The 13,103-nt window shown below is 34.8% G+C and overlaps 1 protein-coding gene across 5 annotated transcripts; it reads right to left on the reverse strand.

Moving 5' to 3' along the window:
• Nucleotides 1-1,803: 1,803 nt before the first annotated feature.
• Nucleotides 1,804-9,285, reverse strand: LOC147406113 (cold-responsive protein kinase 1-like). 5 transcript variants are annotated; one of them, XM_086434020.1, is made up of 10 exons: nucleotides 8,870-9,285; nucleotides 8,510-8,753; nucleotides 5,371-5,438; nucleotides 4,222-4,294; nucleotides 3,703-3,877; nucleotides 3,399-3,574; nucleotides 2,965-3,083; nucleotides 2,668-2,802; nucleotides 2,396-2,546; nucleotides 1,804-2,290 (listed from the first exon to the last, which is right to left on the reverse strand). In XM_086434020.1, exons 6-10 carry the CDS (start codon nucleotides 3,507-3,509, stop codon nucleotides 2,096-2,098), a joined length of 711 nt encoding a protein of 236 aa, XP_086290146.1. In that variant the 5' UTR covers nucleotides 3,510-3,574; nucleotides 3,703-3,877; nucleotides 4,222-4,294; nucleotides 5,371-5,438; nucleotides 8,510-8,753; nucleotides 8,870-9,285; the 3' UTR covers nucleotides 1,804-2,095. The 5 variants fall into 5 exon arrangements, with proteins under 5 accessions (XP_086290146.1, XP_086290144.1, XP_086290148.1 ...); XM_086434018.1 differs by having other exon boundaries at nucleotides 3,703-3,882; XM_086434022.1 differs by lacking the exon at nucleotides 5,371-5,438 and having other exon boundaries at nucleotides 1,804-2,064; nucleotides 2,226-2,290; nucleotides 3,703-3,882; nucleotides 8,870-9,284.
• Between the last annotated feature and the right edge of the window lie 3,818 nt (nucleotides 9,286-13,103).

The raw sequence follows: 13,103 nt of genomic DNA on the forward strand, positions 1-13,103 counted from the left end.
TTAAAGAATTGTTAATATTGGATTTCCCAAATTAACAAGCTATGATCTTTTCAATAACCCATTTTTGTCACATGCACACAAATCAACGAGTTAACTCGTTGACAACGTTTTGAAACATAAGATATGTTTTCCCTTCCCAATGTCCACAAAAATCAGTGAGTCAACTCACATGTCCATTTCCTCAAAAAAATCTAATTTTGAAATTCCTATGCACACCAAAATCAGTGAATTGGCTCACATGTCAATTTTATCAAGAAAATCGATTTTAGTTTCCTATGTACACATGCAAATCGGTGAGTTAACTCAATGTCTATTTTGTTGATAAATCAATTTTGAAATTCCAATGTACATAGAAATCAGTGAGTTAACTCACGTGGCAATATTATTAAAGAGAAAATTGATTTTAAACTCATATGTGCACACAAATCAGTGAGTTAACTCACGTGGCAATATTATTAAAGAGAAAATTGATTTTAAACTCATATGTGCACACAAATCAGTGAGTTAACTCACGTGGCAACTTTACCAAAAATCAATTTTAAACCTCATATGTACTCAAAAAATCAGTGAGTTGACTCACGTGTACATTTTAAAAGAAATCGACTTTAATGTTCCTCATGCACATACCAATCAGCGAGTTGACTCACATATTAATTCAATTAAACAAACCAATTTTGAAATTCCGATATACACACAAATCAGTGAGTTAACTCGATACTCATTTCATAAAAAAATATGATTTTAAACCTCCAATGTGCACAAAAAATCAGCGACTTGATTCACATGCATATTATTTAAAAAAGCAATTTAAAACCCCCTTGCACACATAAACTCAATAACTTGATCCACAACCACGTTATTAAAAAAAAACCTGACTTTGAGCCCTTATATGCACCAAGTTTCAGTGAGTCATCTCACGTGTTAACTTTAATAAAAAAAAATCAATTTTGAAACTTCTAAGCACAAAAAAAAAAAAAAACAGCAAATCGACTCATGCAAACTTCACAAATTAATGTTCGTGAATGAAACCAACACATAAAATAACACCTAGAGGAGAGTACGAAAAGGAAATAAAACGGACTTACCACTTGCAATCGTGGTTACGCGGAGTTCCTTCAGAATTACTTGATTTGCCCGCTGCCCAATGAAAAACGAAATTGCTGCTTAAGAAAGGGATGGCCGTTGTGGGTATTCCTTCACGTTTAGTCTGTCAAGAGCTTGTGAGAATGAATAAGCTACTAGTCCCTTGAATATAAAAGGGTGAGAGAGAGGGTTGCCAACACATGAGGAAAGAAGAGGTAGAATGGTGATGTGATGGGTTGCTACTAGGTGGTCTCTATGGATGCTTCAATGGCTAGGACGAGGTGATTTTTGGGATTGCTTCATGGCTGAATGGGGCAGGTTTTTGGGACTGAGTTTGGACTGAAATGGGGCTGTTAATGGATGGTAGTGATGAGAAGGTCGTCAAAGTAGTGTTGGCTGTGAGAGAGTACTCACTATGTGAAAAAAGCCCATATTTGACGGTCTTAGCCCGTCAAATTTTGAGAAATTTGACGGACCCTACCGTCAAATATGCCCGTCAAATATTCTCTTGTAGAATTTTTTTTTTGACGGCCCTAGACTATCAAATTGATTGGAGAATGGGCTTTAAAAAAAAAAATCCATAGAATATGGCCGTCGAATATGGAGGTTTAACCAACAATAGGACAGTCCTCTAATTCACCAATCACAATAAATGAAATAATAATATAAAAAAATCAGAAAAATAACAAACAAAACAAAAATCATAAAACAAACTTCAAATTAAACTAAACAACTCAAAATTCATATTATATATTGAAATTTCATTACTAAACAAGCTCTAATTGAAGCAATTGGGCGGTTACAAATGAAATTACATCACATAATTGCTTAGAAATAAAATACAATTAGAAGCAAATGGTCGTGATGTTTTTGATCCCTTCTAGCTCTCTCCGCTCTATCGTGTCTTCTTATTTTCCTCAAGGTTCGGATTTCCCCTCCATTGCTACTGTTTTCTAAAAAATCCTAATAGCGCTCTCGTACCTACACGGAAAAGGTTTGGTACATCGAGATATCAACCCAAAGTAATAGAAAAACAAATTAACATAGCAACGATCTCCGACATTGGTGGCCGCATGTTTGGGTAAGCTTGGAAGCATAAGAATGTCACTTGAATTGCTTGTAAGACATCCTTTTCTACAAACCTGTCTTCATGTAGTTTTGGATCCACCAATTCAAGTACTCTAGATTTCTTGTAAAGCTTCCATGCCTATATACAAGAAGAGAAAATTGGCAAATTGAGATTGAAGTATAACGAAAGAAAAAGAACTAGAATTAAAGAACATAAGAACCCGAAAAAGCTTATAAGGCTTACATATTCGGGAAGATATTGCATTTCTGATGGTACAGAAAAATCTGTGTTTTTCCTACAACTAATGATCTCGAGCACTAGAACCCTGAAGCTGTAAATGTCAGCCTTCTCAGATAATTCTCTTCTAATGACGTATTTAGGGGCCGTATAACCTCTATAAGAGACACAAACAACACTCCATGATTAATCTTTTACAGTCTTTCATAGAAGTGGATTACATAATTGTGTTTTATAATCTAATACTTATAATTTTGTATAATAAGCAAACAACTCACAAAGTTCCAGCAAATGTGGTGTTGAGATACGCTTTGTCTTCAAGGAAGAACCTAGTTAGCCCAAAATCCCCAATCTTCGATTGGAATTTTTCGTCAAGAAGGATGTTGCTTGCCTTGATATCTCTATGAACAATCCTGCAAAAAAAAAAAAAATGCAATTAAAACCGATGCACAGCTCCAAGTCCAACCCATCAATTGAACTACAAGATCTGAAATGAAAACCCCAACTAAGATTCAAACACATAAATGCAAGCAAAAACCATTCAAGAAAGACATAGTTTGTCCCCCAGTGCTTACCTACTACCACTAACGATGAAATTCTTCCGTTTCTTTGAAAATGCAACAGTTCCAACGGCTCCCATATGACCAGTACCAACTCTAATACAGCACCTACTTTCATGTTCCCATAATCTCACCTGTAATCCATAGAAGATAATAAACATGAGAAATCAATTAAAAAAGGGAACAAGTTTCACCTATATGGTCACCACTCTAGAAAACACAAAAGCTGTTTGGAAGATAAACATAAGAATAAGAATAAGAATAAGAAAATATATCTTGATCATGTTTTCTCCAATCACAATTACCAACAGTAATCAACCGGTATAAGTGCTTTTTTTAGTTGTACCATGTGGCATATGTAATTGAAAACACTCAAAAAGCAATTGGAAATGATTAAATACACAAATCTATAAATGCCTTGCGAGAGCAGACGAAAGAGAGAGACTCACACTATTGTCCTTGCTTCCAGTTACAAGAAGTGTTCTTCCAGAACTTGAAATGCATGTGTCTAGGCATAGTACAATTTCAGTATGCCCAGCCAACACATAGGAACATGACATGAATGCAAGGTCATACACACGCACCTAGGAAATACTTAGGTCACGAATGCTCAAACACATCCATCCTGCACATAGAAGGATCAGACTAACAATTTCAGGGTCCATCAAAACGATCTCCAAGTTCAAAAATCCTACCTAGTATCATATTAATTTCAGCAGTACAAACATAGGAATGAATTTTACAGAACAATACCTTTTCCTCCTCACCCAAAAACTTTATATCCACAAAAAAGAAACTGCTGATCTGCAATGACACAGACCAACCCTTGATCTAACGGTAACAAAACAACAGCTGTAAAAGGCCCTTGTCGAGTCTTCATTATCTGAGGTGACAGTTGCATCTGATGATTGCTGCTCAAATAGGCAGACTGCACTGTTAACAAAACAAGTAAAATAAGTTCAATCGATATATTTATTTCTAGATGATCCATGGAATTATGGAATTATGTGGGCAGTAGGCAAGAGAGAAGCTCTCTCTATTGCTGATGTCATTCGCACCACATGTCAAATGTTTATTGGGCAGTGAGCCAACAAGTAAGAGGGTATCAAGGGCGTTACGGTCACTCAATTGGTTTGGTTAAAGGACATAGATATCCAAGGTGGACCCATCAAATGGTCGGTCACCTTTACCCTTGCATGTGCACTTGGATGGGTGCAGTCTGTAGTTGTACACCCAACACTAATCATTTGAAATTTGAAATTTAAGTATTACCTGAACGATGTCCTGGAATTTGTTTCGTATGTTGTAGAACTCATGCTTAATCATATTCAGAGCGCGAAGAGACCTAAGGGATTAAATTCCATCAAGTACGGTAAACTTTCTATAGAATTACACAGATGTAAATAAGAAGAGTTACAAAGGAAAGGAAAATCAAGTAAGATAAACTTTCAGTGCAGGAAAGTAGAGCGACAATTCCTTTTCTTGTTTGTCTCTAAGTAAATCTGCCTCCAACACACTTTTCCCAAAAGAAAATGCTGGTTGTTTCGGAGCAGGTAAAATCATAGCTTCATTATATAAATTCACAGATTTTTAATATAATTACTGACATAGTATGAAAGTTTTCCAAAAAAGATGGGATAACTCCAATGGTGATTAGAGCTTGCAAATATGCAGTGGCTTTGAGGAAGCAACAAAGCTTCAAGGACTCCAAACCTCATTAAGTTAATTTTATGTCAAGGATGTATGTAATACGTTTCTTATGTATATGTCTGACAGTGAGATTTTAGGAGTTTTACTCATTAATAGTGGTTAGGAATTTCTTTTAGACAGAAGTGAAAGGTCCCACAGAGCAATTGTAATACATTAGTCTCGTGCATCATATCTTGACTGTAACATCAATACTCTATTGTAAATAATTATGTGAGTTGCTCACAAGAGAAAACCCACGAATTTGCTCCTCAATTTCAAGAATTCTCTTACCTTATTTATTTATTTATATATATTATACAATTTCTTTTTCTCTGGTATCACACCAACACTATCCACTTGTCCAACTAATTTGGATATCTAACCATTCTAAATTCTAACAATAATGAGATGAATACCAATATGTTAGGTATTTAGTTGGAAAGAAATATGAGGGGTTTTCAGCAGAATTTTCTGATTTCAGTCGAGATCGAACTAAACATTGAATGTTTTAGATAGTCTAGGAATGTTTGGTTGAGACCATTTCAGTTTTTCTCTAGACTGAAACATTGCATCAAAATGAGATGTCAAGAAAAATCCTTTATTATTATCAAGACATATTTATGGGTTTGGAAGATTTTGTCTCTAGATGAGGATTTGTTTAGTTGGGCCTCTATATGAAATTTAGCTATTTCTAGAGAGCTTTGTTACTTGTTCCTTTGTTTGTGACCGTACCTCTGTTTAATCCTTTTGAGGTCTCCTCAACCTCCTACGTTCCTTTGTATACATAACAGAATTGATAACTGTCAAAAGAAAGCCCTTTTTATGAAGTTGTCTCTTTTATCAGTATCAACATCATGTATTTAACACAATAAATAGATGTTAGTATATTCTCAAGAGACTTATCAGATGAGCCCATCACTCCCAATTTCATATAGCAAGGATCGAACATATACATATAATTGATGTATCACTGCATCACATAAAAAATAAAAAAAATAAAAAATAAAAAGAATTTATTTTGCCAACAATCAAACACTAAACTCTTCATTTATATTTATTTTAAAAAGAAAAGCTCATAAAAAAAACAATGAGTGAAGGTGATGGCATAGGCCCCTCTTATTATACGGATCAATCATCAAGACATGTTTCAAAATCTACGGTTAAGGAAAGGTCTTGGTGCATACAAAATTCACCTAATTGTTGTGATAGGTGTCTCATATTCTGTAGGTTAATTAATGTGGGAACTATTCAGATTGTGTCTCTTAGTTTAGATGGTGTGGGGGTTTTAATTGGGAAAAGACTTGCACTTGTGTATTCGGTTGCGATTAAAGATCTCTATGGCTGTAATTTGCTTAAGAATATAGTGATTTGATCCAAATCATCTCCTCTGTGGAGTAAGCATGCTGCAGAGAGCCATTTAAATTTTGAGTCTTGTGTGTGGTCATTTTCTTTGTTGCATCATTTTTGTGTCACTTTAAACTTATACTAATAAGTTAGGATTGATTCATAAAGAAATACCCTAAGTTGCTTTCCAATAATTAAAAAAATCAAACCTGCAGCATAAGATGGAGATGACATATTGACATAGATGATATAAGGACAATGTCCTTCTTTTTGAAGAATTTTTTGTATATTATTGTAATTGATCATTTTAGGTTACAAGAACATGAAAATAAGGATTTTTTTTGGGTTTGGGAAATCTTATAAAGGTTCTAGCTGTCATCTAGGGTGAAATCCAGGATTGTACTTGAATTCTCATCTTATCTGCTAACATATGTAGGCACTCTCAAGTTATATAGTGTGCTCTTAATTTCATGGACTTTATGATTTGATTTTGGGTTATACTTCTTCCTTAATGTTTTTCTTCAAGAAGTTAAAAATAAAAGTATTTACTTGACCAGCCCAGCTTGTACTCAAGATACGTTGAACTCAACACAATTAATGGGCATCCTAGACGGGTCAAATTTCCCAAGTTTTACCCGACATACATCATCACCTTGGGCACCTAAAAGATGAAGAATGGACGTGCTACGGCCTACGGAAAGCTATGTGAAATAATAAAAGAAGAAAAGGTCACCGACTGCTAATGAGAACCTAACAACTTTGAAGAATGTGGATTCTAGCTAAAACCACTGGTGTAGGTCTGATTGAGAAATGGTGGGGTGGGGGGCATGCCTTCTAAGTATGCATGAAGAAGTTGTATGTTTGTCTAAATCAACAAGAGATATATATGCCATTGTAGTGAGTTTTCCACTAGCTGTGTCGGAAGACAAGGTGCCTTGTAGGTCCATAGTGGTTTCTAATGCCTTCTTAATTTGTAAACAGTGATTCCTTGATATACAAATTATGTGACATAGTAAATGTATTGTCCAGGAAAATATGTACATTCTTACAATTGATGGTGGTCACAGACCTGTGTGAGGCATTATAGATCATCAAAAATATCTTAATGAAATATGACCATTACCCAATACGTACCCCTAGTTGACCCCAGACACCTATGTGAATCCCAAATCAAAGCGCACAGTCCCACAAAGTTATTAAAAATTATTCCACTAGAATATTGGAATTGTGACTAAAATAAATATTTTTTTTCATAGTGTACTACTCCCAGAAGAACACAAATTACTGTTCAAATTCAGCCCTATTGTAGCTGTCAAGTAGCTTAGTCCAAGACTGCAAAAAATACTTGTATGATCCATAAAAGGCAGAGACAAACATCCAACATTCAAAAACTTGCTTACAAAGAAAACCAATTCCATAGTCTTCTCATACCATTGAAACCATTTTTGTTTTTTTTTTTTTTTTTTTTTTTGACAAAAGATGCTCTTTAATTGACATGATTAATTTTAGAAAAGAAAAAGATAACGTGTGAAAGAGAGAAAAAAAAACTTAAACCCAGGCATGAATCTCATAGGCATATGTATCCTCAACTTTTACACCCACTTGCAATATAGCTTTTTAATAGGCTTTTAAAAGTTAAAAAGACTTGGTTATCTTCCATTAGAACCAAGGAATTCCTGATTTCTTTCAAAATCATAAACTATGAGGTTTGATTCAAAACAAAAGAAGTAGGGTGGGCCCACTGAAATTTGATGTCAAAGGCAATGGTGTTCTTGATGAAATTGATTAGAGTTCTGTTGTGGAGTGTTCATTTGGTAGTGTTTTTCTTCCAGACTTTCTCAGCCTTTAGTAGAAAATTGAGAAAAAAAAGTGTTGCTCTCTCGTTCTCTCTCTCTCTGCTTCTTTTTATTCAGTGTGAAAGCCATAGTTGGTATTGTTTGGTGTTGTTGTTCGAGCTCATTTTCTCAATCAACAATAACTCCAAAGAGAAGTAGACGATGTGTTCAAATTCAAGATCAGATGTGAGATATTATCAGAATGTTCAAGCAAGGATGAGATAATTTCACAAAAACAAGGAAATAGGTGTTGGAGGTGTCACAAGATCAAAAACCAAAAGAGCACACCAATTTTGTAAAGCTAGGATCATTGAAACTCTTCATATTCTTCTAGATATTACTTAAATAGTATTGAGTGATTTTAGATTAGATAATTGTTGTTGCTGATTAGATTACTAATAAATACACTTATTCGTATAGATCTACTCCCATCTAAACAAAATATTAGAGAACTACTACTATCTAGTACTGATCTGGTTATAGAAACTCAATCACAAATTCACAATTCACAATTGTCCCTAAATTTCTAAAAAGGAGTATAAATTCAAAAACTGATCTACAGAATTATACTACCCCAATATTTTATAGATAGAAACAAAGATGATCTCAATTGATATGGTAACAGTTAACCCTAACGAGAAATTGAAATTGATGAACTACAAAATGAAATATAAAATTAGAATTAAAATTACCTCCGGAGACGAACAAAAGCTGAGATTTGTGAAAATGAACGCCACAAACAGGTCCATCATGCTCATCAAATCTATCAATAAGAGTGCCCATCCTATAATCCTATAACTGGATCACACCATTGTGAAGACTCGCAAGGATCCATGGCCTCTTACGATGGAAACTCAAACCATTCACCCGATTACTCTTTGTTTCGAATTTCGTCAGCATCTTTCGAATCAAATCTCAAACTCTAATTACTAAAAACTGCATCAACCACAAATCAATTTCATCAAAACTTTACAAAATCGAAGATACCTCAAATACATCTCTGTGATCTCTCCACAGATGAACAGAATTGAACTTATCAATCAAAAACATACCTCTTGATGACTTATCAATCAAAAAAGAGGATCAGATCTAAATCGAGATTGATCGATCAAATAAAGTGGGAGATGAGATCTATCGAGGGAGGTAGATCGAGAGAGAGAGAGAGAGAGAGAGACAGACAGAGACATCGAGGGATCGATCGAGAAAGAAACTGTGAGAGATGGAGAGGTCGATCGAGAGAGACAGTGAGACAGAGAGAGAGAGAGAGATTTATAGAAAAAGAGATGTCGTTCAAGAGAGAGATCGAGGGAGAGACAATGAGAAAGATACAGTGAGAGAGTGATCGTGGGAGAGACTGCGAGCGAGCGAGCCTATGAGAGAGAGAAACGTGGTCGAAAGGCCGTGGTATTTCAAGTTATAAAATTCGTCGGGCCAGGCCCAACAAATATTTTGTTCAAATTTTGGGTTTTTCACGTAGTGACTGGTCAATAAGAGCAGCTTGAAGACGTGTGAGATTTCTATAAGGTGGTGTTAATGGAGGCTGCTAGAGGACGTGTGGGGGCTGTTAATGAAGGCTATTATGATGAAGAAGAAGAGGGCTGAGAGAGGGAGCTCGATAGAACATGATAGAGATAGAGATAAGAGGACAGTTGCAAGCAGTGGAGAAGAAGACAGTAAGTAGATTTCTGGTGGGGTGCTGTTGAGATGGAAGGAAAGGTCATTAATGGTGGTCTAGTAGAGGACGTGATGCTGGAGGAGATGAACCCTGTGACACTCTTTCCTCCTCTCTCGTTTCTTTCCTTTTTTCCCTTTTCTGTGGCTTTTCAATACTTCTCCACTTTCCTCTTTATTTAGTTACTGTCGTGTGTGATATATGAGAGAAAAAATTTCAGAGGAGAAGTCTCTTCCTTTTGCTGTCCCAAGAACGTCAGTCTTCTTTGGCTGTTTTTTTTTTTCTTTCTTTTTCTTTTTTTAGAGCACTCGTGTGCAACCAGCCCAAAACCTTTCTTTTATAGCATAGTCTTTCTATTTTTCTTTTATTCTCTTTCTTTCTTTCATTTATTTGTTTCTTTTTTGTTTGCTTATTCTTTGCCTTTTTGTTTGCTTATTCTTTGACCGAACCCAAAGAGAGAATGTCTCTCTTTTTGAGTTTAGAAAGAATGGGACCATGATCCCACGCTTCGCAACCCATGGTACGTGGATGATGAATTATTGATTAAATTTCAATTTTTAATTTTCGTTGATGGTTTAGGTTACAATTTTTTTTAATTTTGGTTTGATTTTAATTAATTTGATGGGTTAATTATATTTTTCTTTTCAATCTTGATTGGTTGATTAAATTAAGATTTTAATTCGATTGGTTAATTATATTTTGATTTGAATATTGATTGGTCGATTGAGTTTAATCTAAGCTTGAATTTTAATTATTTAATTTGTTGATTGGCTTTAGTTGGGTTTTGATATAATTTTAATTTGGATTGGTTAATTGATCTTTAATTTGATTTTAAAATTTATTTTTGATTTAATTTTGAATTTTAATTTGAATTTCAAGTTGGTCTTAAATTTTAAGTTGTTGATTAAATTCTAATTTTAGTTTAATGATTATTTTCAATTTGAAATTATTTATTTGATTGTAAATTTTAATTGATTTAAATTTTAAAATTTAATTTAATTTTGATTATTCGAGATTTTATTGAAGTCTTTTTAATTCTTTAAGTGTGTTTTCCTAAGCGTCAAGGTTTCTAAGAGTTGGACATCGAGGGGCGTTACGGTCATTTTGTGATTTTTCATAAATTTCTTCGATTTCATCGATTTGGGTCCCGTCAGACTCAAAATCATATTTTGAATGCAATGGAGGTACTTTCGAGATTTTTCGAAGGTCCAAAATTCATGAGGGGTATTTTCGTCATTTTTATTTATTTTGATGAATTTTGACGTGAAGTTTCTTTTAGTCACAACGTGATTATTTCTAAGTCTCGAGGTTATGTTTTCCTAGCGTAGCGAGGTCTCTAAGTTGTCTAAATGTATAGCGAGCCTAAGTGTACGTGCTTGCTAAGTTGAGTGTATAGTATAGCGATTCTAAGCATGCGTAATTCTATGTCGCGTGGCAAAGAGAAAGAATAGAATAAAATTAGCAGGTGGAAGGAATTGGAAGGAGACTTCTCACAAACTTTCGAGTTCTTTGCGCTCATCATTAGGAATCCACAGCAACCGGGTGACGGATCGCCAAGTCAGGCGGATGCAAAAATGGGGTGTCTACAGACCCGTATGAGAGTGGAGTCACAACTAGAATCCGGGTTATTCCTCTCTATCTTTACTAGTGAACTTGTAATGTAAAGGTGGTCGTATACGAATGGTTTGTATATTTGGGAATCACATGCACGTCTAATAGGCATAGACGAAGATGATTAGTCAATGATCACTAACAATCTATAGTAGTCGAACGTTCTGACACATCGAAAAGAGACCCATTGCTTACGGTCACATCAAACGGCCAGCCTGAGCCGGATAAATGGTGAACCAAGCGTGGTAAACAGCTACCAGTCACAAAATCAGGATCTAAAAGCCAGAGAAGAATTGTAACATCATCTCCCGATTGGGAACGATCCAGTCGTGAATCCCAACTCTCTAATTCCAATACTCCACCATTGTGTATTATGTATCTGTTGCTTATTTTGATATATAAAATGAAATCCATGTTTAATATTTCCATTTGATCAATTACATTTGTATAAAAAGAGAATGTTATAGGGAGTAATGATGATCGATGTAATGTGAGTTTTAAAATGTTTAGTTGCTCATCCCTGGTTATATGTACCAGTTAATCGTAGTTTCTTCTTTAAAATTTTACATATTTTAAACTGATTCAGTATGTTTATTCGTTCATGTTAGGAGAAATTATTGACAGAAATTGGTTTCTTCCTTACTGGGTAACCATTATCACTCACCCTTTCCTTCTCTATTTTTTTAGTCTCAGATACAGAGCTTGGTGAGGCAAGTATAGAGTACGAGTGAGGATCATCTGGTGGGTCAAATAGACAACTAGAGTTTGTCACCTGGTAAGTATTGGGGCTACACCCTTAAGTGGGTTGATTTGTCAAGGAGTATAATAGATTTTGTTCTAAGCATAAAGACTTTTGTTAGAGTGAGAAATATTTGTAAATCCTGTATTCTGGTTTTCTTCCGCACTTTGAATTTCGTACGTTATTAGACGTATATAAGCTTCCGCTAGTATTATATTTTTTATATATAAGCATGATTGTATGTCGTTTATCAGGTGCAGGTTGAACGCCTTGGAATGCTAGCATAAACAGAGGAGACCATGCCGAAATTTCGAGGTGCCACCTAGTACCTCGAGATCTGACATAGGGATTTGTGTTAGCGTTTGACGGGGCACCACACTACATAAAATTTTGTAAGGAGTTGTATGGGCAAAATTAAATAGTATAATATAATTGCATGGTGATATAATTATTCATGATAAGTTAAATGTCATTTGGTAAGCAATCAGATCTTTAGAAATATTAGTTCACCTTCAATCATGCTTAAGCATAGTATCCAACTTTTGATAAATGTGGAGATTATGTAGGTAGAAGTGTTAATCTGTATTTATTGACCCTAATAAAGTAATAAATTAATTAATTTTTATGCAGGGAGTTAGGTGGGCAAAATGAAATATGGTGACATGAGCACTCATGAGGAATTAAATGTCATTTGGTAAACATTGAATTTCAATGTAAATACACTTACATGTACATTAATGATAATACGACTTCGCCTTCAATATATAATCTAATTCAGGGAATGAGTCCAAATTTTATTCATACTTTAAATCTACAATGAATCTAGATGAGAATATGTGTCTTGAATTTCAGATAGGAGATGCATATAGAAAGTACATGCTGGAACGTGAATGGATTCTACTTGTGAGGTGCGAATGGGATGGTGCTTGACATTGAACATGTAAGATGTGCGAATGTGACTTGATAGCTTTAGTTGGTATGCATTAGATTAAGCTTGGCAATTACTTGTAATGGACCAATCATCCCTGCACCAAGCCTTTTATATTTGCACTAGATTCAAATAAATTTTTTTTAGTGGCAGAGTACATGTGTTGTATTTGTTCAATCATGACTTCAGCCTTCCCATGAGTCCTTTGCAAATCTTGAACAGGTGCTGAATTTAAAGTTGTTTGGGGATTCTATCCATTAACAACCTGAAAAGGGTTGAACCCTTTATTAATATTCTTTGATCGTTTAAAGGCAAACTCGGCTTGATAAAGTTGTT

The sequence above is a fragment of the Akebia trifoliata genome, chromosome 3 (genome assembly GCF_017979445.1).
Source record: "Akebia trifoliata isolate Shusen 1 chromosome 3, ASM1797944v1, whole genome shotgun sequence".
Taxonomy (NCBI): Eukaryota; Viridiplantae; Streptophyta; class Magnoliopsida; order Ranunculales; family Lardizabalaceae; genus Akebia; species Akebia trifoliata.